Source organism: Mustela nigripes, chromosome 7 (genome assembly GCF_022355385.1).
Source record: "Mustela nigripes isolate SB6536 chromosome 7, MUSNIG.SB6536, whole genome shotgun sequence".
In the NCBI taxonomy this organism is placed as follows: domain Eukaryota; kingdom Metazoa; phylum Chordata; class Mammalia; order Carnivora; family Mustelidae; genus Mustela; species Mustela nigripes.
Genome location: NC_081563.1, coordinates 97,645,711 through 97,670,895, shown reverse-complemented (window position 1 = coordinate 97,670,895; position 25,185 = coordinate 97,645,711). Strand labels below are relative to the sequence as shown.

At 42.4% G+C, this 25,185-nt stretch overlaps 1 protein-coding gene across 2 annotated transcripts in view; it reads left to right on the top strand.

The window, feature by feature from the left end:
- DTD1 (D-aminoacyl-tRNA deacylase 1) overlaps window positions 1–25,185 on the top strand; it is a 172,161-nt gene that overhangs the window by 2,197 nt on the left and 144,779 nt on the right. For both annotated transcript variants that reach the window (XM_059406470.1, XM_059406469.1), the window contains exons 2-4: window positions 4,348–4,438; window positions 6,297–6,532; window positions 24,419–24,525. In XM_059406470.1, the coding sequence (XP_059262453.1) occupies window positions 4,348–4,438; window positions 6,297–6,532; window positions 24,419–24,525 (434 nt within the window). The remainder of the gene's footprint in view (window positions 1–4,347; window positions 4,439–6,296; window positions 6,533–24,418; window positions 24,526–25,185) is intronic.

Sequence of the window (25,185 nt, the reverse complement as noted above, 5' to 3'; positions counted from 1 at the left end):
ATGCCAGTGTGCATGGGAAATTGACCGAATATCTCAGGTCTTTTCTAGCCCTGTGATCTGTTGTCTAAAATGGTGATTTTCAAGTTTTTTTTTTTTTTTCCCCTTGGAAATTAATTTGTCAATAATAAAAGAACCCTTTGGGTCTCCTAGTTCTTCTACTTGTCCCTGGAGGGGGAAGGAAAACTACTCCAAAATAGGAGAGGAGACTATGTTATAGATAGACTTTGGGGCATAATTTGTTTCTTATTAAGACAGTAATAGATTATAAAAATGTTAACTCTTCAAAAATTTTTTAAAAATTTATTTATTTATTTATTAGAGATTGAGAGAGGATCAAAGAGGCAGAGGGAGAGGGAGAAGCAGGCTCCCAGCTGAGCAAGGATTCCCCTCTGGGACCATGACCTGAGCCAAAGGCAGATGCTTAACTGACTGAGCCACCCAGGCGCCCCCCCCTTTAAAAAATATTTTTAAAAATTTTATTTATTTGAGGGGCACCTGGGTGGCTCAGTGGGTTAGGCCTCTGCCTTCGGCTTGGGTCGTGATCCCAGGGTCCTGGGATCGAGCCCCACATCGGGCTCTCTGCTCCGTAGGGAGCCTGCTTCCTCCTCTCTCTCTGCCTCGCCTCTCTGCCTACTTGTGATCTCTCTCTGTCAAATGAATAAATAAAATTAAAAAAAATTTTTTTATTTATTTGAGAGAGAGAGGGAGAGCATGAGAGAGTGGCTGAGGGAGAGGGAGAAGCATGAAACTCTTCAGGTAGTGATTTGAATCACTTTGAATTGTGATTCTACTTTTTAGAATCTATTTCAGAAAAGATTTAGAGGGATGAATAGCCAGAGCAGGGAGGATCTTAGAGCAGTGAAATTACTACTCTGTATGATACTGTAGTGGTGGATACCTATTAATGTATATTTGTCCAAATCTATGGAATGTGCAACACAAAGAGTGAACCCTAATGTAAACTATGGACTTTGCGTGATAATGATGTGTCAGTGCAGGTTCATCAGTTTTAACAAATGCACCCTTGTGGTGGGGGGTGTTGACAATGGGGAAGTGATGGATGTATGGAGGCAGTGAGTATAGTACCTTTTTCTTTTTTTAAAAGAGGGGTTGTGGAGCAGAGGGAGAGGGAGAGAGAGAATCTTAAGCAGGCTCCATGACCAGGCCAGAGCCAGATGCAAGGCTTGATCTCATGACCCTGAGATCATGACCTGAGCAGAAATCAAGAGTTGGACACTGAACTGACTGAGCCACCCAGGCACCCTGAATCTGTATCTTTGCTCAGTTTTGTTGTGAACTTAAGACTGCTCTAAAATGTAAAGTCTAAAGTTTAGTATACAGAGGTTTCCCCCACAGTGTTATTTATTGAAGTGAGAATTTTGAAACAAACCATATATCTAGGCAAATGGGATGGTTAGTTGGTCCAGTGGATAGAATGTAAATATTCCACTTGATGGGATGTCACTATTAAAAGATGTTTAGGAAAAGCTTATAACATGGAAAAAATCCTTATGCACTGTTAAAAGGTGGGACACAAAAATTTATATACAATATTATTACAGTATTTGAAAACAAATATGGAGTAAAACCTATGGATAGAGAAAATATCAAAAGGAAATCATTGAGGGGTTCCTGGGTGGCGCAGTTGGTTAAGCATCTACCTTTGGCTCTGGTCATGATTCCAGGGTCCTGGGATTGAGCCCTGCATTGGGCTCACTGCTCAGTGGGGAGCCTGCTTCTCCCTCTGTCTGCCTCTCCCCCTGCTTGTGCTCTCTCTCTGACAAATAAATGAGTAAAATCTTTTTAAAAAAATTAAAAAAAAAAGGAAATGATTGTAATATCAAAGTGCTTGTCTTTGGTGTTCTTTTTTTCCTTCCTGTTTCTTATATTTTCTAAATTTTCTGTAATGCTTCTGCATTAATTTAATGGTGGCTATAACTGAATAACCATTATATTTAAGCTTTTAAAACATAACTGGGGAAAATTAAAAAAATATATTATTGATATTATAAGAAAATAATGACTTCTTTAAAGAACAAAAAAAGCCAGAAGCTTTTTCTAAAGCAACACAAACAAGCCAACCCAGTTGTTTACTGGTTATTTCAGGATAGATTATTTCTGTTTCAGCTTCTGAGTCATTGGCTCAAAGGACTGTAAATCACTCATAGTCCATTATAAGCAAAGCAGTGCAGAAGAAAATACTTTTTTGCATAGAAAGAAGAGAAGTTAAGTTTTACTGATATTTGCGTTGGAATGTGTTGATGCTGATACTCCCCTGGGGTCTGCATGTCAGGTGGTCCCTTGTCAGGTGAAGGAAGAGGGGGGGTTTCTCATTCTTTCCTTAGCTTGCAAGATATGACAACACTTTTCAGTCTATGATGCCTTGTCAGGTATATTTATAGATAATATTATCCAGCAGAAGCAAACAGGAGAATGTCAGAGTCTACCCTTCTCCTGATTGGAACATTAGGCTAATAGATGGTAAATAACAAGACGTCAATAATCTTTTTTTTTTTTTTTTAATTTTATTTATTTATTTGACAGAGAGAGATTATAAGTAGTTAGAGAGGCAGGCAGAGAGAGAGAGGAGGAAGCAGGCTCCCTGCTTAGCTGGGAGTATGCTTCTCTCTTTTACTCTCCCTCTATATTCTTTCTGTCTCAAATAAATAAATACAATCTTTCAAAAAAGTTAAAAAGGTGGCCAAAAATTTTGAAAGTTATAAAGATTTAACATTTGAAGTATGGATTTGGGTTCACCGTCATAACAATGGATCTTGGCCTAAGAACTGTGCTAGCACTGAGATACTGCATCATAGTAGTGAAGTGTACATTTGACTATAAGTACATACACAAATGCTTGGAATATATATTCACAGATCTGTTTATTTGTGGGTGAGATGCATGATTGAAAGGGATTTGGAGGTCATTGGCTTAGAATACAAAGTTTAGTACCAAACTGGGAAATAATAGAAGTTTGCTGACTTGAAGGTTAAGTCGTATTTATTTAATTATTTTCTTATTTAAAAAGATTTATTTATTTATTTTAGAGAAGTGGAGAGGGGGCAGAGGAAGAGGGAGAGAGAGTCTCGAGCTCTGGAGCCTGGCACAGGGTTTGATCCCATGACCCCAAGATCATGACCCAAGCCAAAACCAAAAGTCCCATGTTGACTGACTGCACCACTCAGGCACCTTGAAGCTTAGCTTTTATTCATTTATTTTTTATTTATTATTATTATTTTCTAATGTTTCTTTTTTTTAAATTTTATTTAATTTATTTATTTGACTGAGAGAGAGAGAGCACACAAGCACGGGGAGCAGCAGGCAGAGGGAGAGGGAGAAGCAGGCTCCTTGCTGAGCAGGAAGCCTGGTACGGGGCTTGATTCCAGGACCCTGAGATCATGACCTGAGCTGAAGGCAGCCGCTGAATTGACTGAGCCACCCAGGTGCCCCGAAGCTTACCTTTTATACTATGGTTTTTATGTACAGTGTATTTATCTCTTTATAGTAAGTCGAAAAATTATTTATTTTTCTGACATAAATGTCTGTTATTTTGTGTTGCCTCTATATTGTGTTACCATATTTGCTGATTCCCAAGAAAAGAAGGTATTTCCTTTCAGAGAATTAATACTGGATTAATAATTAATTAAAGCTGGATTCTCTTGGGAGGAAATCTCTGTTCTGTTTTTACAGATGGGCATATTCTGCCATGGAAAGTTTAAGGTATCTTTCCCATGGTATTACAGATAAAAATATGGTCCTAAAATTTGGCTTAGTGGTTGTTCATTTAAGAACTCATTCATTCCAGATAAAAACATCAGAATGGGGTATCTGGGTGACTCAGCTGGTTAAGCTACTGCCTTCGGTTCCCTGCTTGGTGGGGCGTCTGCTTCTCCCTCTGACCCTACCCATCTTGTGCTCTCTCTCTTTCATTCTCTCTCTCTTAAATAAATAAAGAAAATCTTTAAAAAAATCAGAACGGACATAAATCTTGATTATCTCACTGCATTTATGGAACTCATTTTTTAAAAAATTCCTTTAAAATTTTATTTGTTTACTTGTTTATTAGAGAGAGAGAGAGCTCAAGAGATGAGAACATGAGCGGGGTTGGTGAGGGGCACAGGGAGAAGCAGACTCTCTGCTGAGCAGGGAGCCTGATGTGGGTTTTGATTCTAGGACTCTGGGTGCCACCCAGGCACCCCTATGAAACACATTTTTGAGTACCTACTAACTTTATCAAAGAAGTTATAAGAAGTACGTGTGATATTTAAACATTCCTCTGGTTACTTAAAAGTGTGTCATGGCACCTGTTTGGTTCTGAGTCTTTTTAACTTTTTGTTTCCTTTCTAGTTGGAGGAGAGCAAATAAGTGCTATTGGACGGGGCATCTGTGTGTTACTGGGTATTTCTCTGGAAGATACACAAAAGGAAGTGGAACACATGTAAGAGGCGCATTTTGAAGTCATTGCTATCTGAATGGGATGTGTAATGGTTCCATTTCTATATTTCTGTCTACCTGCCTATGTACTGATCTTTCTAAATTATATATAAACATTCACTGGAACTTTTTTTTTTTTTAATTTTATTCATTTATTTGACAGAGAGAGAGATCACAAGTAGGCAGAGAGGCAGGCAGAAGGAGAGAGGGAAGCAGGTAGGCTCCCTGCAGAGCAGCGAGCCTGATGCGGGGCTTGTGGGGCTCTATCCCAGGACCATCAGACCAAGACCTGAGCTGAAGGCGGAGGCTTAACCCACTGAGCTACCCAGGTGCCCCATGTACCCTGGAACTTTGATAGTATTTTATTCCTATGAAGTGAGCTTCTTTTATCTGTGTCCCATTGGTGTAATAGGGTTATCTCCATGTTTCAGATGTGGAGACTGAGGAAGACTAATTTGTCAGGTGACACCCCCTAAGTTAGTAGCAGAGCTGGAATCCTGCAGCCTTGGTCCCTATTTGTTCCTTTATCCCAAACCATTCTCTTAATGCAGAACTGAACTTTTCTTTTTTTTTTTTTTTTAAAGATTTTATTTATTTATTTGACAGAGAGAGATCACAAGTAGACAGAGAGGCAGGCAGAGAGAGAGAGAGAGAGAGGGAGGCAGGCTCCCTGCTGATCAGAGAGCCCGATGCGGGACTCAATCCCAGGACCCTGAGATCATGACCTGAGCTGAAGGCAGCGGCTTAACCCACTGAGCCACCCAGGCGCCCCAGAACTGAACTTTTCTTATGAATGATTTCTCTTTCCAGTTTGAGCAGTATGATCTGGGCACCATTTATGCATTTAAAAAATGCTCAGTTGTCCATTGTATGCGTAGCATCTGGAGCTCAGACAGTTAAATTATTTGCCTAAGATCATGAACGCCTGTGTAGCAAAAAGCCTGAATTCACTTTAGATTCTAGGCTCCCTGACTCGGAAGCTGGTGCTGTTTTTACTGGGATGGGGGAGTTTGTCATTGCTATTTCCTGACTGGCTCTCTAAGTACAGGCCGTCTCCCCCCAGCACCTCATGGCACATTTGCTTCGGATGTATGTAGATCTGTTTATTCTGCCTGTTGGTGCCCATACCTGGGTATAATTCCACCCACGGTCCCTTTGTAGTAGGTTGGAATCAGACTTGGAACTTAATTCCTGCTAAGGACTAAATGTTCCCTGGTCCTCTTCCTTGCCAAAGTGGCTGCTCTTTGTCATCCACATTTATAAGAAAGGCCCTACTGGGGCTCAAGAGGCATGTAACACAGTTGTCAGGGAGGCTACTGCCAGGACTTTTTGCATATTTGCAGTAACCTTGAGTTTTCTCCAGGGTGTTTGCCCAGCGGTTCATTTTGAGTAGCTCAAAGAAAGGGTGTAAAGATGGGGTATTGTTTATTCCAGTGTAAAGACTGAATTCTTCCATAAAAGAAATTAGAATTGGGTCCCTGTCTTGACACTTCCACCAACCGGAAGGAGCAGTTAGTGAGTGGTTGTTCTTAGCTCTGGTTCCCATGGGTAGCTGCTGGGGGGACTGGCCAAAAAAAAAAAAAAGAAAAGAAAAGAAAAAGGAATCCCGAAACAGCCCTGTGATGTAGGTCTGTTACTATCTCATGTTATAGGTGAGGAAACTGAGGCCTAGAGTGGATAAGTTACTTGCCCAAGGCCCAAATAACTTTCTCCTTATGTCCTTACATATATGTATTACGTATAATATTATGTCAGCATTATGTCCTTATTTGACAGGATGCTGGTGACACTTTGGAAGTATGGAGTGCGTTGGGGGTGCTTAACGATTCTTCAGGTAGCTCTCCCTACTGTTTTCCTCGTAGGGTCAGAAAGATTTTGAACCTGCGTGTGTTTGAGGATGAGAGTGGGAAACACTGGTCAAAGAGTGTGATGGACAAACAGTACGAGGTGCTCTGCATCAGCCAGTTCACCCTCCAGTGCGTCCTCAAGGGCAACAAGCCTGACTTTCATCTGGCAATGCCCACAGAGCAGGCAGAGAGCTTCTACAACAGCTTCCTGGAGCAGCTGCGGAAGACATACAGGCCAGAGCTCATCAAAGGTAGGCAAGAGGGTGAGCCCGCCCAAGAGGAGGGTCTCTGGGACACGTCCAGAAGGGGGAAAAGGAATCTGCAATTATAGTATTTCCTTGTCCAGAAAGTTTGTTGTTTGTGCTTATTATTTCCTTGAAACAGCAGAGTGGCTGCTTTCTTCTGCTGTGGTCGGAATCGGAGTCCTCTAAAGGCCCCTGGTACTGTTTATCCTTCTTTTTTCTGTTCACATGTGAAATGTTTAGCAATGTTTGATACAGTGGTGTTTTATTTTGCTTGCTTATCATGTCCGACAGAGAATACCGGGTAAGCCACAAATGTGAGCCAGGTGTCATTTTTAATTTCTTATAGCCATATTAAAAAAAAAGTAAAAAGAAACAGGTAAAATTAATTTTAAAAGCACATTTTAGGGGCGCCTGGGTGGCTTAGTGGGTTAAAGCCTCTGCCTTCAGCTCAGGTCATGATCTCAGGATCCTGGGATCGAGCCCCGCATCGGGCTCTCTGCCAACAGGGAGCCTGCTTCCTCCTCTCTCTCTCTCTCTCTGCCTGCCTCTCTGCCTGCTTGTGATCTCTGTCTGTCAAATAAATAAATAAAAATCTTTAAAAAAAACAAAAAAACCACAAAAAACACATTTTATTCAACCCAAATATATCCACAATAGTACGATTTTACCTCACAATCAATATAAAAAGTTGAGATAATTTTCATTCCTTTTTGGTGCTAAGGTTTTCTTTCTTTCTTTCTTTTTTTTTTTTTAAAGATTTTATTTATTTATTTGATAGGCAGAGATCACAGGTAGGCAGAAAGGCAGGCAGAGAGAGAGGAGGAAGCAGGCACCCCGCTGAGCAGAGAGCCCAATGTGGGGCTTGATCCCAGAACCCTGGGATCATGACCTGAGCTGAAGGCAGAGGCTTTAACCCACTGAGCCACCCAGGCGCCCCAGTGCTAAGGTTTTCTAAATCTTGGTGTGTAATTTATACATACAGCCCATCTCAGTTTGGACCAGGAACACTTCACATACCTAATACCCTTGTGTTTGCTTAATGGTTGTCATATTGGACAGTGAAGGTATAGGTCTTTGCTTAACTGCTTATTAGTGGGAAAGCCAACCTAATTTGACTGAGGCTTAGTCTAGAAAAAAGTCTTGGAATAGTGGTCCTGTTTTATGAGAGAATTGTAAATCTGAACTTATGAGTCTGTTTAAGGGGGCATTCATATTCTGTTTTCAGGTTTCGGCGGGGTGGGGAGGGAAGATTGCATTTAATACCATCATGTTTTGCCTTTTATTTCAAAGCTGTTAGAATGTTTAGCCTTCTTTGGTAATACATCTCAATGTGAGACTTTTCTTAGTAGAATGTCTCAGTATCTAACTGCAGTTTCTTTTGCTGCCATCATACCCTTTTGTAGAGTCTAAGAGTTGTTAATAGTTAACTCTATATTATCTCCTATACTTTGACTTTCTCTGGAAGAGACAAAGCTTGGTCCCTTATTTATTGAACCTATTTTCAACCTTAAGGATTAGAAGTTACTGCCTGATTTTGAAGCTCTGTAGCAAAGCCCCACATTGAGGATTGTCAGCTTATTAGATTCACTTTTTTTTTTTTTTTAAAGATTTTATTTATTTATCTGTCAGAGAGAGAGGGAGAGAGAGTGAGCACAGGCAGAGAAGCAGGCAGAGGCAGAGGGAGAAGCAGGCTCCCTGCTGAGCAAGCAGCCCGATGTGGGACTCTATCCCAGGACGCTGGGGATCATGACCTGAGCCGAAGGCAGCTGCTTAACCAACTGAGCCACCCAGGTGTCCCAGATTCACTTTTTAGAAGAGTGATATTCCTGTCTCTCTTCAATATTTTTTCTTCTCTTAATTCTCCTCTTAGCTGTGTGAAGTGTCCCTTTGCCATGATGAGGATACCCCTGCCTTAAATCAAATCCCACTCTCTCCTTGGGTCCTGGTAGAGTAGAATGTATTTGCCTCTTCTGGAAATAATCCAAGTTTAGAGATCCATTCATAATCTGGTCATGGATGTCTCCAGTACTTTTTCCCACCCTGTGTCCATCAGGATTCTTTGGTATGGCATTGTTGCAAAAATGTTTCGTCCCAAAATTAGTAATTAAGTCAGGTCCTCTAAATGATTATTTCTCTTTGCTGAGCTGAAGATTAAATGCTGTCATCATTGTCTTTTGTGCTTGGTATTGGTAGAATCATCCCATTTCTGAGTAATCTCAGACATATTTTAGAAGCCCCTTGAAAGGATGAGCACAAGGAATATTATAAAAATGTAAATAAAGGCACTTTAAATGGGAGAACACTAGTGGTTGTTAAAGAATGCTCAAGTGAAAACAAAACAGCTTTCATCTGAGTCCTTAAAGAGGAGTGTTTTGTGTATTATTAGGTGTTTTGTGTTCCTTTTACTTTTTGAAGTGGTGTGTATTTTATCCAGATAATTCTCTGAAGTGCCTGAAGCAATGTACTATAAACACTACAATTTTATAATGGACCACAATTTAAGTTCGTGGGGATATGATACATCTGATCGTTTTGATAAAAATTGATGTGATTTATGCAAAGAGTTTTAATCAAAATTTATTTCCAAATCCTTTGGACTTTGAGAAACACTTAAGTGGGACAACAGTGCCTCTCTTGCTCTTGCAGCTTTTTATCTCTTTTATGGTCTTCAGTAGAACGGGAAGCAGAGAGCATGTTTTACAGGCTTGCTGTGTTTTGCTTAATTTTGGGTTTTTGGTTTCCACTCCAGTTTGGAACGCCCTCTGAGAGTGGAAAGGATGATGGAACACAAACCAACTGCTAATAAATACGTTTTCTTTATTTTAGGGTTCTTGTGGCCACTTTGGCAATTTTAAGACTTAAAGTAGTTTAATTTCCTTTTTGAAAAAAATTTAAAATGTTTTTTTTCTAGTTTTATATTGCAATTGACATGGAACACCCTATTAGTTTTAGCTGTACAGCATGATGATTTGATACATTGGTATATTGTGAAATGATCACAATGCTAAATTCAGTTAGTTCCTTACCTCACATAGTAACAGTTTATTTTTCTTGTGATGAGAACTTGTAAGATCTCCTCTCCCAGAAACTTTCAAATTTGTGATACAATATTGTTAACTTTGGTCACTATGGCATACCATAAGCCAGAATTTATTTATCTTACAACTGGAGGTTTGAATCTTTTGGCCACCTTTACCCATTTCACCCACCTTCCACCCCCTGCCTCTGGCAACCACCAACCTGTGCTCTGAATCAATGAGATAGGTTTTTTAGATTCTGCATATATGTGAGATTGTGTAGTATTTGTCTTTCTCTGTCTGTCTGAAAGCCCTTAAGGTCCACCCGTGTCCTTGAAAATGGCAGGATGTCCTCCTCCTCCTCCTCCTCCTCCTTCTTCTTTATTTTTATTGGCTGAATAGTATTCTGTTGTGTCTATACACCACGTCTTCTTTATGCATTCATCTGTCAGTGGACACTTAGGTTGCTTCCATGTCTTGGCTATTGACTTTAATTAGACTTTGCATTTATTTTTACTCCTTTGCTCTTTTTTTAAAAAAAATATTTTATTTATTTATTTGACACAGAGAGATCACAAGTAGGCAGAGAGGCAGGCAGAGAGAGAGGGAAGCAGGCTCCCTGCTGAGCAGAGAGCCCAATGTGGGGCTCCATCCCAGGACCCCCTGGGATCATGACCTGAGCCAAAGGCAGAGCCTTAACCCACTGAGCCACCCAGGTGCCCCACTCCTTTCCTCTTTAATGACTGGAACTTTATTTTAAATTTATATTTAGTTTATTTCTCTTAACTTGTTGTTAAGGATTGAGTATCAGGAAGATTGTCCCCTTTATTCCCTGTCTCTCTTCCCTTCCTGCCCCACCTTTCATGCTTTTCCTCACTAGCTGCAGCTCTTTCCCTTAGGCCCAGCCCACCTCAACTGTCTTTAGTGAACTAGACCTTATTGCTTTATGACTGAAGAATGTGAAGGTATGATGAGCTGGATTCCCTCTGTCATCACTGTTTTGACTGTCTCTTTGGAATTCTCTGAGTCCTGCTTTCCCCTGTGCGTTTCAGCCTTGTCCTCAGGCAGGCCTTCTGCAGGATGGTCATGATGGTTACAGTCTTCACAGTTCACCATCCCAGGAAGGACAGTAAGTCTTTGTCTCTGCATTTCAAGCAGAAGTCCTGAAGGTCACTTTGATTGGGCCAGCTTAGGTCCCATGGCCACCCTTAAACCAATATGGGATGGACTGCGTGACTCAGTTTGGGTTATGTGTTTTGTAGAGTATGGAGTTGACCTCCTGGGAACCACCTGGAGCCACAGTGAAAGTCTGAGGCTGTTGGGAAGGGGGATGGGAGAAATGCCTTCTGGAAGGGCTACCTGAAAGTGCCACTTGTGTGTCCTTGACTTGCTCTGTTGGTGGCTCTTGGCAGTGGGGTTAATAGAAGGGGTGTGGTCAAGGGGAGTAGGTGGTCCTAGCAGAACTGCCTTTCTAGTAGTGGGGATGGTGAGGGGACTGTCATATGATGTGTGTGCAGTTAATGTGGGTCTCCCTTTTCTGGTTACCTGGGAGGCAGGAGCAAATGGCATAATACCCCCAAATGGCTCTTTGAGGCCCTTTCTGCCCCAGTTGGCCTTTACTTGGTACTTGAAGCCAAGTTGACCCACCGTACTATCATGACCAGAATTCTCAGCACCCTTGACCTGTTTGGATGTAGTTTGTTTGGAACTCTCGGGCTTTGCTTCTGCCATGGCACCCCTCCCCACTCTGGTCCAGTGACACTTAGGCCTTGTGAGAGTATTTCCTCTTCTCAAGAACTTGCCTACCTTGTCTTACGCTGCTGTTCACTATTGCTGCATAAAATATTACCCCAAAACTCAGTGGCTTAAAAATAACCCTTCTGTCTTCCTCAGTTTTGTGGGTCAGGAATCTAAGAGGGGCTTGGCTGGGTGCTTGTCTCTGAGCGCTATGGTGTTGGCTGGAGCTGGAGGATCTACTTCTGAGATGGCCTGTGCATATTTCGCTCCGCCCCTCTTTCCCATGTCATCTTATTCCCCAGGGTCTCTCGCCATCACTTGGTCTTCTTATAGTCTGGCGGTCTGAGGGTAACCTGATTTCTGACATTGTGGCTGGCTTCTCCCACAGTGAGCAGTCCAAGACCAGGTGTTTCACGAGACAGGAAATGAGAGTGCCAGCCCTTGAGGCCAGGCCTGGAGGGGGGTATAGTATCACTTCTGCCATATGCTATTGGACAGAGTAGTCACACAGCTTCCATGGGAGGGATGCAGACCCACTTTATAGTGGAAGGGATGTCAGAGTTTGTGACCATCTTTAATCCTGCGTAGCTTGTAACAGTGGTGTTCTCAAAGGGTTTTTCCTGTTCTCTGGCTCTTTTTCTGATAATTGATTTAGGGGGAAAACCCAGTGCGTATATTCAGTTTTTGCCCTCTACTGCAGAATGAACTAGAGGTTAAGGGTGCTTTATTGGACACCCAGACTGAGTGGGCCCAGGAAACTGGGTCCAGATGTGGCCCTTGGCAGCCCATTGGGAATCGCCATCCTTCAGAAAGAGCATGGAAAAGTAGTGTTCAGTGGGAGGCATTACATGCTGTCAAAATTGAGTATTAAACATGCATTGCTTTTATAGGTAGAAAAAAGTAAATGTTAAACCAAAATGAAATAGTTGAGAGAGAGAGATCTCCGCTCTCCAGCTTCTTGTTCCAACACTGAGCCATTTGTAATGGGCCCAGGGAAGCAATCACCTGTTGGCTTTGTTGAGCAAATCAGAAGCTGCCATGATATTAAAAAGAGCTACCTGTGTATTCCCTGTGGGCTCTGATCTCTCGTGGGCGGCAAAGAGCTAGACCAATGTGGAAAGACATTTCAGGAGAGCAGCAGCTCTCTGATTGCCTCAGCTTTGTTCACTCCGTGGGACATCCATTACGTCCAGGGCTCCTACAGGTTTGTTCACAAAGAGAAGGCGCCGGGAGGAGGAAGCCCACATCCAGTATTTGCTTTGTGGTTAGTGTTTAATTTTTATGGATTTGTTTAATATCCTACTCTTTTTATTACATAAAGCATGTTAGCAGCCTGAGTGAGCTTTCAGCGGAAGCCTTTTATATAGTTCAGCAAGGGTGTGATGCCAGAGGCATTATTGTTAATGTAAATTTCGGAAATCACAGCAGGAGAGCACATCTTCATTGTTGATAAATGGCAAGGCTGGTGGACTGTGATATAGGCCAATGGCTTTCATGAAATCTGATGCAGATGTGTGACTGATCTTGGCCAAAAAGTTAGTTTTCTGTTAGTTTTCTCCTTCTTTCCATTCATTCTCTTCAGCTTCCTTTATTTCTGCCTGTCTCTTTAGGTCTTAGACTTACACTAACTATGTCATCTCTGTGACTAGTTTACCTTCGTTTAGCTTCGTTTAGCTTAAATGGCAAACTATATCTATTTTTGCTTTTGTTTCTTTCATTATTTATTTGTTTTTATTTTTTGTTTTCTTATTTTTTTATTTTTTATTAACATATAATGTATTTTTTGTTTCAGGGGTACAGGTCTGTGATTCATCAGTCTTACACCACTCATAGCACTCACCATGTTTTTGTTTCTTTTAAAAGATTTTGTTTTTAAGTAATCTCTGCCCCCAACTTGAAGCTTGGACCTATATCCCCAATATCAAGAGTCACATGCCCCATTGACTGAGCCAGCCAGGCTCCTTAGTCCATTTTTGTGTTTAGATCCTAGCTTTTTGTGATTCCTTGATTTGCTTAGTTGATTGCCAAGGTGAACAATAGCATACTTTTTGCCAGTTCTCCTTTCCCTATCTAACTGTTTGGAGCCACATTATACATAGTGTCACAGATGTGGTCACCAGTATCCTGTGTTAATGGCAGAGCGGCACACCGTAGTTATTTTGTGTGACAAGTGCCCCTGGGCCCAGGGAGATGAGGACAGGCTCCTTTTGGTGGCTTTACTGTTTCATCCATTTGCTTCCTCCCTGGCTCTTTCTCCCTCCTGTCTTTATTCTCCTTCAAACCCTTTTATCTCATTTTCTGAGTTCCTTCATACTCCACTTGTGAATTGTGGGGTCAGCCTCTTTTTCTTGCCCAGTAGAGTCTGTGATTGCAGCTCAGTTTGACGACATGAAGGCCATTTTTAAAAAAGAAGATGAAGGTACAGTTGTGAAGAAACTCACTGTTGTCATAATCTGAGGACATGAAATAACCCAGGATGAAAGGAAGAGTCTGAATCTCTCAGTGGAAGTAGGGCAAATTTAAAATTGTATTGTTTTGGGGTCTGCAAATTCAGAAATATTGATAAATTATTGATAAAATATTTGGCTCTCTATATTTTCTTCAAACAAAGGGTGTATTAAATAATAGGGTACATGGCATTGTGTCTCAATTGCTTTTTCTTTCTTTGGTGTGCCCTTAGGGGATCTTCCATTTTACTAATTTTTTTCTTTGACCAGGTCCAGTTTGGAGTTGAGCCTGTCATTTGAGTTTTAAGTCAGTAGCTTATTTTTTATTCTCAGTATTTATTCTTTCTAAAATTGACTTATTTTTTATTGTGGTAAAATAAACACCTTTTTTATGTAACATAAAATAAACCATTTTAAAGTATAGAGTTTAGTAATTATGTACTCACAGTGTTGTCTAACCATCACCACTGTCTAGTTTCAAAGCATTTTCATTACCCCGAAAGGAAACCCTATGCCCATTAAGCAGCTGCTTTCCCTTCTCCCCTACCCTTAGCTCTGGTAACCAGGAATCTGCTTTTGGTCTCTATGGATTTGCTTCATCTGGATATTTAATGTAAGTGGAACCATACAATCAATATGCAGCCTTTTGTGTCTGGCTTCTTTGACTTAGCATAATGTATTCAAGGTTCATCTTTTGAACATACAGTGTGCATACATACATACATTGTAGCATATCATCAGTACTTCAGTGCCGTATACAAAGAATATCCCATTGCGTGAATATGTCACATTTTGTTTTTCTATGAATTCTTTGATGGACACTTGGCTTGTTCCCAACCTTTCAGCTATTGTGCATAGGGCTGCCCTAAACACGTGTGGACAAGTTTTTGTTTGAGCACCTGTTTTCATTTCTTTTGGTTATATACTCATGAGTGGAATTGCTGGATCGTATGATAATTCCATTTAACTTACTGAGGTACACCAGATTCTTTTCCACAGTGACTTTTTACAGTCCCACTGGCAGTGAGGGTTCTCATTTCTCTGTATCCTGCCACAGTTGTTATTCCCTTTTTAATTTTTATTTATTTTTTGATTATAGCCATCCTAGCGGGTGTGAAGTGGTATAGCATGATGGTTTTGCTTTGTAATTTTCCTAATGGCTAATGATATTGAGCATCTTTTCATGTACTTGTTGGCCATTTGTGTATCTTCTTTGGAGAAATGGCTATTCAAGTCCTTCACTGATATTATTTTATTTTTATTTTTAATTTTTAAAAAAAGATTTTATTGATTTATTTGTCAAAGAGACAGAGACCATAAGCAGGGGCAGCGGCAGGCAGGAGAAGCAGGCTCCCTGCTAAGCAAAGAGCCCAAGGACCCTGGATCATTACCTGAGCCAAAGGCAGACGCTTAACCCGCAGAGCCACCGAGGCATCACATCTCCACTCATTTTAAAATTGAATTGTTTGAGTGGCACCTGGGTGGCTCAGTCAGTTAAGCACCTAACTGTTGATCTCAGTTCAGGGCTTAATCTCAGCGTTGTGAGTTCAAGCCTTGAGTTGGGGCTCACAATTAAAATGGAATTGTTTTTTGTCTTTTTGTTGTTGAATTGTAAATAATTTATAAATTCCAGATACCAGACCCTTATTATATGATGATATATGTTATATGATTATATGATTTGCAGATATTTTCTCCCATTCTGTGGGTTGTCCTTTCACTTTCTTGGTAATGTCCTTTGATGCACAAAAATTTAAAAATTCTTTTTTTTCCCTTTTCTTTTTTTGTGGGCTCACCATAGGGCTTGAAATCATGATGCAGAGGTCTAGAGTCTCATCTCCCCTGACTGAGTCACCAGGCACCCCTAAAATTTTTTTTTATTGAAGTGTAGTTGACATACAATATTATATTAGTTTCAGCTGTGCAACATAGCGATTTGACAGTTATGTATGTTATAAATGATTAAATGTTTCTACCATCTGTCCGCATGTAGAATTATAGCAGTATTATACACTACCCTGTGCTTTACTTTATATCCCTGTGACTTACTCATTTTATAACTGACAGTTTGTACCTCTAATCCCCTTCACCTATTTCACCCATCCCCACCCCTAAAAGTTTTTAATTTGATGAAGTCCAATTTTTTTTTTTTAAGATTTTATTTATTAATTTGACAGAGAGAAATCACAAGTAGATGGAGAGGCAGCCAGAGAGAGAGAGATAGGGAAGCAGGCTCCCTGCTGAGCAGAGAGCCTGATGCGGGACTCGATCCCAGAACCCTGAGATCATGACCCGAGCTGAAGGCAGCGGCCCAACCTACTGAGCCACCCAGGCGCCCGATGAAGTCCAATTTTATCCTTTTTTTTCTTCTGTGTTTTTGGTTTTATATATAAGAAACCATTACCAAAGTCCATTGTCATGAAGGTTAACCTTATGGTTTCTTTAATTTTTTTTAACCTTATGGTTTCTTCTCAGAGCTTTATAGTTTTAACCCATACAGTTAGGTCTTTGATACTTTTTGAGTTAGTTTTTGTATATGGTGTGAGGTAAGGCTCTAACCTCATTCTTTTGCATGTGAATATCCAGCCATTCCATCATCATTTGCTGAAAAAACTATTCTTCTCCACTGAATGGTCTTTGTACTTTTATTGACTATATATGTTTGGATTTGTATAGTAGCTTTTGAAATTGAAAATTGTAAGTCTTCCAGTTTTGTTGTAATTAATTTTTGAATAGGTAATGTGATCAGATAGTTCATACATCAAAATGATATGAAAAGGTCTGCCTTGGGAAATGTGTTGTCTACTCTGTTTCCCTTACTGTCTGTAGGTAATCACTTTTAATTAAATTTTTCTGTCTTTCTAGTGTTTCTTCATGGACATGTGAGCAAATATAAATCTATATGTCTCTTTTATACAATGGTAACATCTTTAACAAATTATTTTTAAAAAGATTTCACAGTGTGTTCCAGAGATTCTTTCCTTATTAGTTCTTAGAGAACTTCCTCACACCTTTTGGAACAGCTGTGCAGTGTTCTGTGGTGGGAACAGAGCCTAGCTTACTTAATCTATTTTAAATCTTATTTAATCATGTGGAGCATGGAGGCATGACCCTGAGATCATGACCTGAACCAGAACTAAGAGTCGGATGCTCAATGGACTGAGCCACCCAGGCACCCTTGCTTTTTTTTTTTTTTTTTAAAAGTACGCTCCATGCCCAGTGTAGAACCCAGCACAGGACTTGAACTCACAACCCTAAGATCAAGACCTGAGCTGGGATCAAGAGTCAGATGCTTAACTGACTGAGCCACTCAGGTGGCCCAAGGACAGACATTTCTGATAGTAATTTTTGAAATGTCTGCTAGATTTGGAATCATGGTTTCTTAGGATTTCTATGACATTTCTTACTCCAAAGCTACAAAGAAATCTGGCTATTTTCCCCCCCTAGTGGATTTATGCTTTCACTTTTTGATTTTGAAATCGTAGATCCATTTGGAGTTTATCTTCTGTACAGCGTAAAACAGATCCAAAATTTATCTTTCTCAGGTGGTTATGAGATGGTTCCCCAAAACATTTATTTAAAAAACCAACTTTACCTCCACTGATCTGAGATTCTGACTTTATCCCATACTAAATTCCTGTATGTGTTCATGAACTGTTAGGTTTTGTTTCTATTCTGTTTTTGTTTTCTTTTAGTCTGTATGATGAAGACACACTTTCAGTTATTGAAGATTTTGCTATACTTTCTATAGGGTAAGGGGAGTCTCACCCACATTGCTCTTTGGAGTTTCCTGCCTATTCTTAATTGTTTTTCTATATGAACTTTTAAATCAGCTTGTCTAGCTCCAGAAAATAATCTGTGTTATTTTTATTTGAATCATACTCATCGTATAAATTTATGAATTTTGTGGTGGATGATGATAATCACCCTCTAGCATATTTCCTTACCTTCTTTGACTTTTTTGTGGCCATGGGGGCTCCCCACTCAGGGGAGGGTAAGAGTTTATAGGCTTAGTCCTTCCAGTCAACCTTTGAGCTTCTCTGAGGCTACTTCTCCCATATGTCTTTTCTTCCTAGAGGCTCTGAACTGGATAGAACCCTGCTGTGAAGGCACTCCAATCCCAAAGTGAAGATTTATTCCCTAGCCTGTGTCCCAAACTATGTCCAGTCATATCACCTAGCCCAGCACAATAGAGGTTCTACAGTGAGGCTAAGTGATATTAATACACTCCTTTAATATAATACATAAGAAATGCATAATAAAATGCCAACAACATGGAGATGCACTGAACTTGAATGTAAACCTTCTTCCATTCTTACAGTCTCAGGGAAAACTCCTAGGTCAAGTTTAAATTCTGTATCATATTCAAGTATAAAGGAATTAAAGTTTAAAATCAAACTCATGGTCTGATGAGCTCAGAGGCCATTCTCCCTGGTTTCTTACTTTGCTGCTCTTGGTGGAAGGGTATTCTTGCCCAGTGGGGTCCAGGCTCTTTCAGCACAACTGCACCGTACTGTATAAGGCTCCTTGTAGGTCCTCTGGGGCCTCACACTGCATTGTCCTCACACAGGCTCCCTGACGCCTTAATGAGAAGAACAGGGAGCCTTCCATGTAGTTATCCCAAGCAGAAAGAAGCCATGCCCAGGACCCCAGCAGAGACCAGAGATGTGCAAGCAAAGCCTGATGGCCAGAGAAAACCTTGCCTTTAGCCTCTCTGTTATATGAGGGGGCTGTGCCAGTAGGAATCTGACTTCAGAACTTCAGCTCAGATGAGAATTTAACCTCCCAGCAAGAGGTTAATTTTGGGCTATTTCCCCTGGCAACTCCTGTTTACAGCTCTTTAGTTTGGAATTAGGGTGACCCCCTTTGGTGGTAGGTGCCCTCACCTGGGAGTAGACATTTTCATTTCCATGCTGGGCCACAGGGTCTGTTCCCTAGTTTCTCTGGCCTTGGACTCCCTGGCCTGAGACGTCTGCTGCCTGGAGGAGGTGTTTCTCTTGAGTGGACAGAACCACGACAGAGACAAGCAGAGACCTTTGATAAAGAGGACTTGAGCCTGAGGAGAAGCCACAAGATTCCAGGAGTTGACTTTCTGGTGCCTTTCATGATGCTGGATGTGGAATGGAACCTGGCAGTGGTTTTAATGCTGCCACCCAAGGCCTAATGTGGCTGACAGGGCCTGTTGTGTGCCCTTTTTCCTACAACTGAATCTTTTCCCCAGCCAAGTCATTTAGGAAATGTCATTGCTGGAGCTACTGGACTTTGCTGATGGCTTCCAGAGCCCTTGCCTCTGCTTCATAGGTTCCCTTGAGCCAGATTAGCCTGCTGGGGAATCTGTGCCCTACTGGTGGTGCCCTGAATCCGCTGAGCTCTCTGGGGAGGGGGGCTCGGGGACATGGTACCCTCAGAGAAGCAGTTCTGTGCTGGTGGGCAGAGCTGCCATAGTGCCCATGGCCCACCAGGGTCCACTCCTCTGGGCTCCAGGTGTGATGCAAGCCCATGCGTCTAGACCAAACTCCGTTAGCTGCGGTGGCCCTCTCCTTGCCACATGCTTATTTTGAGTCCTCCAGTTCCACACATTTGCTTAATTTCTTGGTTCCCAGCCTCTGTACCTGATGTTAGGGTCTCCATCAATAACCCTCCTCCCTGCCTGCCTGGGCTCTGAACAGCTTTAAAGTAGAGTGAAGAGGAAGCCTGGGTGGTGAGGACTTTGCCTTAGTGACTGAGGGAGCTGCCTTTGGGGGTGTGCTCAGGTGGCTGGCCTGAGGCTCAGGACTGGTCTCCAGAGGTAGGCCAAGTCCCAACTTGGTCATGGCCATGCAGGCTGGCTATGGAAGGTGCATGGGCTTGCTCCCAGCCAGGCCAAGAAGCCGTCAAGCCTTCTGTTTTCCATTTTTCTTCAATAGCATGTTCTTTTTGGTGTGGTTTCTTTGCCTGCCCCCACCTCCCCGCCATTTACCCATATTCTACCATGGACAGCAGTGGGAGTGACAGCAGTAACAGGGACCCAGATTTCCTGCACACTGACTGTGGTGCTGTGGGCCCAGTGCCATACCTGTACTAACAAGCAGCCTCCCTGTGGTGACCTGCTGTGGTCCTTGAACCAGCAGGGGCTCAGAGAGGTGGGGGGGGCTTCTCAGGGAGTGGTGACCATTAATCAGGTATTGTTCAGAAGGTGGGATGTCAGCCTTCACAGGCTAATGGGGCGCAGTGGTTTGGAGCTCGTAGAGGCCTTGGACAGTAGCTGCTGGAAACCAGGTCACAGCAGGTTTGGGGCTCCTGCTGGGAGTCTTCCAGCTGGAAACATGTGGCACAAATGTGCCTGACACGTGCTTCTCCAGCTCTGGACAGAACCCTGGGACTTAGAGTTAAGGGTGACTTGATTATATCATCATTAGAGCCCTGCTGTAGTTCTGCAGATATGTTTCTGTCTTTTAAGATTATTTTTAAAAATGTTTTTATTTCCTCTGGCCAGTATAAATTTTTCATGGGGCTTTACTCTTTGATCTGAACTGGAAAAAATGTTCCATTTTAAGACCTCTTAAAACATGTCTTTGGATTTATTGTCTATACAAATGGAAATTCAGATAATAGTTCTGTTCATAACTGAAGAAAAACAGGAAAAGAAAATAAATTTTTCCCTACTTGAGTGATAAACACGGTGAAGCATATTCTGTATATCCTGGCAACAGAAATTCAAGGTCGGAAATAATTCCTTTCCTCCTGAGTCTGCCTTCAGCTTCCCTGAGGAGTGCAGCGGCTGAAATTTTGTACTAATTGTAGCCATAATTTTAGCATGCAATTAAACACATGATTTCCTTCCCAGCTGATGTCTTTTTAGCTAGTCTGACATGGATAAAACAAAAGCCCTGTAGATTTAAATGGCCACTTTAATTTGATAGGAGTTGAAGAAAAGTCACCATTGTTTGAGCACTTTTGGCTGCGTGGTAGAAACGAGATTAATCTTGCCTGTAAAAATGGTGAACAACTTGGGTGCTTCTAATGGAGTTTCTAATGCTGCTCTCTGAGCATTGAAGGGAACCAGCTGTTGGTATGTCCATTTTGCTAAGACCCTCCATGAGGTTAAGGATCATTGGACAGAGTGCTACCAGGGGGAGGAGTCCGAGATGGGAACTGTATGGTTGTGGCAACAGGAGCAGAGGTTCGTGGATGTCGCCTTATGCGGTAGTGGGTCTGGCACCTGAGGGAACCTAGGACCTGAGAGCAGAGCTGCTCTCCAGGGAGGGAGCAAGAGAGGCCCCAGGCTGGCCTGCCCTGAGCTAATGTGTCCATTTGGTGCTTTTCTTTTTCTTGGCTTCTCTCAGCGGGTCATTTGCCCTGTAAAAGATATTTTATGTGAAATTAGAGCTCCTCGCTCCGGGGAGTTTGGGAACTACCAAGGTAAAGAAACTAAATAGGTTTCTCTATTCAAGGACACCTTGAGAATCTGTTACACGTTGCTGTGCTTTGTGAGTCTCTGAAGGAGAGTTCAGCAAATGTGGTTTTCCAAAAGAATGTGACTGTGGCATTCTTTATTCAAGGAATACCTGGCAGGGCACAGTTGGGGAAGCGTGGTTCATGAGTGTCATGAGTGTCAGGGCTATTTGCACCTGGCAGCTGAGTCTTTGATCTCTAGCACCATGTTGGCACATAGTTGCTGTGAGTGAAAAACAGTGAATGGTTTTTCACATGTGGACTGGATCCCATATGCTCTCTTTGTTACTTACTGGTTGGTGGCAGCAGAGGAGTTCCTGGTGGTTCTCTTTGTGAGCATTTGTACTATTTTAATCTGGATCCAGTTCTTTTCTTACTTTGCATTTAAATTGATAAATTTAAATTAAATAAATTTAATTGATAAAGTGTCAAGACCTGTGTGTTCCCTTGACTAAGTGTCTGTGTGTGTTATCAGCAGTGATTAGGCCCAGGGTTTAACAGAGGTACTTGGATGGATGGAGTCGTTTTTCTGATACTGCACCGAGTCATCTCTCAAGACATATTCTTGGATTTCTTTATAAATGTAATTCAGCGTTTGGGGATTGGTCAGATACAACTGAGTGGGTTTGGGTGTTAAAACAGAAGGTTTGGAATAGGACACAGAGAGGAGCTCTTTTCTGGGGCAGCCTGTGGCCATTTTGAAATGAATCCTAGAGAGGAGGATGGTTCTCACAGTGAAGGAGCAGGATCTTCCTTTCCACCTATCCTTTTACTTTTATATTTAATTTATTTGAAAATTTTAATTATGAAACACACAGAAAATAGACACTAGTATGCTCACTACCCAGCTAGTCCCATTTGTCTGAGGTTTCTCTCTCAAATCTCATCATCCCCTGCCTTCTATTCAGTATGAATGTGGTTCTTGTCCTGTGTTTGGCTTTTTTGCTCATGTTTTTTTCATATATATTTAATATATATATCTTTGTAAACAATATAACTCATTTTGGTTATTTAAAAGTATCATTTAGGGGCGCCTGGGTGGCTCAGTGGGTTAAGCCTCTGCCTTTGGCTCAGGTCATGATCTCAGCGTTCTGGGATTGAGCCCCACATCGAGCTCCACATCGGGCTCAGAGCCTGCTTCCCCCTCCCTCTCTCTGCCTGCTGCTCTGCCTACTTGTGATCTCTCTCCCTATCAAATAAATAAATAAAATCTTTTTTTTTTTTTTTTTAAGATTTTATTTATTTATTTGACAGAGAGAAATCACAAGTAGGCAGAGAGGCAGGCAGAGAGAGAGGAGGAAGCAGGCTCCCTGCTGAGCAGAGAGCCCGATGCGGGACTCGATCCCAGGACCCCGAGATCATGACCTGAGCCGAAGACAGCGGCTCAACCACTGAGCCACCCAGGCACCCCAATAAATAAAATCTTAAAAAAACCCCAAACTTAAAGTATCATATAAATGAATAAATCGTATTAAAATGATATGTCCTTGTTGCAAGTTACTTAAAAAAAAAAAAAGATTTATTTTATTTAGAGGGAGAGAGAGAGCATGCACACGTGCAGACATGCATCTAGGGGGAAGGGTAGAGGGAGAGAGAATCTCCAGCTGACTCACTGCTGTGTGGAGCCCAACACAGGACCTGATCCCATGACAGGAGCTGAAATCAAGAGTTGGACCCTTGACCAGCTGAGCCACCCAGGAACTCCAAAAGTGGCTTTTTATTTTTATGTATTTACTTATTTAAGATTTTATTTATCTGACAGAGAGAGACCCAGTGAGAGAGGGAGCACAGGCAGAAGGAGTGGGAGAGGAAGACAGGACTTCCCGTTGAGCAGGGAGCCTGATCCAGGCCTTGATCCCAGGACTCAGGGATCATGACCTAAGCCAAAGGCAGATGCTTAATGACTGAGCCACCCAGGCACCCCAGCAAGTGGCTTTTTAAAGATCATGTCACGTGTTTGAGATTTGCCTTGTTGACACATGTGGCTGCCGCATAGTATTCCACTGAGGAGTTAAAGTAGAGTTTATACATTCTTCCCCCCATTGAGGGACAGATTGTGTCCACTTTTTCTGTAATAAATGCTGCCTGGGGGACACCTGGGTGGCTCAGTCAGTAAAGCAGCTGCCTTCGGCTCAGGTCATGATCTCAGGTTCCTGGGATGGAGTCCCACATCGGGCTCCTTGTTTGGCAGGGAGACTGCTTCTCTCTCTCCCTCTTCCTGCCACTCTGCCTGCTTGTGCTCTCTCTCTCTTTCAAATAAATAAATACAATCTTTAAATGCTGCCCGGATGAACACCCTCGAACATTCCTTTTTTTTTTTTAATTTATTTATTTGACAGAGATCACAAATAGGCAGAGAGGCAGGCAGAGAGAGAGGAGGAAGCAGGCTCTCCGCTGAGCAGAGAACCCGATGTGGGGCTCGATCCCAGGACCCTGGGATCATGACCTGAGCCGAAGGCAGAGGCTTTAACCCACTGAGCCACCCAGGCGCCCCGAACATTCCTTTTGTGTAAGAATTTCTGAGTAAACACCCCCCCCCCGCACCCCCGAGGTGGAATTCCGGAGTTGTAGAACTTTTTCAAGCACCATCATGCCCTCTGAGAGACAGAGATCAGAAGTAGGCAGAGAGAGAGAGAGGAGGAAGCAGGCTCTCCGCGGAGCGGACAGCCCGATGTGGGGCTCGATCCCAGGACCCTGGGATCATGACCTGAGCCAAAGGCAGAGGCTTAACCCACTGAGCCACCCAGGCGCCCCCCATCATGCCCTCTGAAGTGGCTAAACCAATTTACCTTCTGGCCATTTTATGATCCTGTAAGCCCACATTTCCCACCTGATGTTCCCAGATCTTTTCATTCTTGCCTAGTCCATAGGGCTTGCATGTCTGCTCTTTTTTTTTTTTTATTAAAAGATTTTATTTATTTATTTGACAGACAGAGATCACAAGTAGGCAGAGAGGCAGGCAGAGAGAGAGAGAGAGAGAGGGAAGCAGGCTTCCTGCGGAGCAGAGAGCCCGATGCGGGGCTCGATCCCAGGACCCTGAGATCATGACCCGAGCCAAAGGCAGCAGCCCAAACCACTGAGCCACCCAGGCGCCCCAACATGTCTGCTCTTTAATTTTGCATTTCCCTCTCTACTTCCATCTTTTCCCGTGTTTACTGGCTAGTCCTACTCTTCATGTTTCTGATTGCATTGATCTGGTGACTTTTTAGACGGAGACAGGTCTCCGTCTCTCATAACTGTTTGTGTTACTCTTTCAGATGGCAAGTTTGGTGCCTACATGCAAGTCCACATTCAGAATGATGGACCTGTGACCATAGAATTGGAGTCCCCGGCTCTTGGCGCTGCTACCTCTGACCCGAAGCAGGTAAGCCTGGACTCTGTCGGAGTCTGTCCCCTGGCTTTTGGCTTTGATTGAGTCCCTGGAACCGTTCTCTCTCTGAGGGGGAGAAGAAACTTCATTGTAGTGAACTAGTATCTGTGTTAATACATCCCTTCCCAAGAATGCGTCTGTTTACACTTCATCTCCTTGGTGCTGTGGTAAACTGGACAGTACTTCTCCCTTAACCTCCTCCTGACTTTGGATTCCAGAGAAAATGTCCTTCGCCAGAGCCCAGCTCTTTTCCCCGCTGCGAGGTGCTTTGGTGCACACGCACCGCTGGGTGGCAGCAGAGTAATAGCACAACTCCATTTGAGCCCTGGCCTGTCCTCTGCATGGGATCAGAATGGTTACCTGGAGTGGGTTTTGTCCCACTGAGGGTACATGTACCACCGGAGGTTCTCTGTAAATCCTTATTTTTCTAAAGAACTCTGTGACCTGGATTTGCTGCCAGCCTTCTAAGCTTTGAGAAAAAATTTTAATTAAAATAGATAAAGGAAATCTATGATAGTTCTTGCAACCTATATGGTTCTTACAGATGCTTAACACTTCTTGAGGCTTTAATTAATGTGCCCACTTAATAGCCTTCGAGACACATGGGAGCAGGCAGAGGAGTGAGACCAAAGGGACATTTCTGTTCTTCCTTCT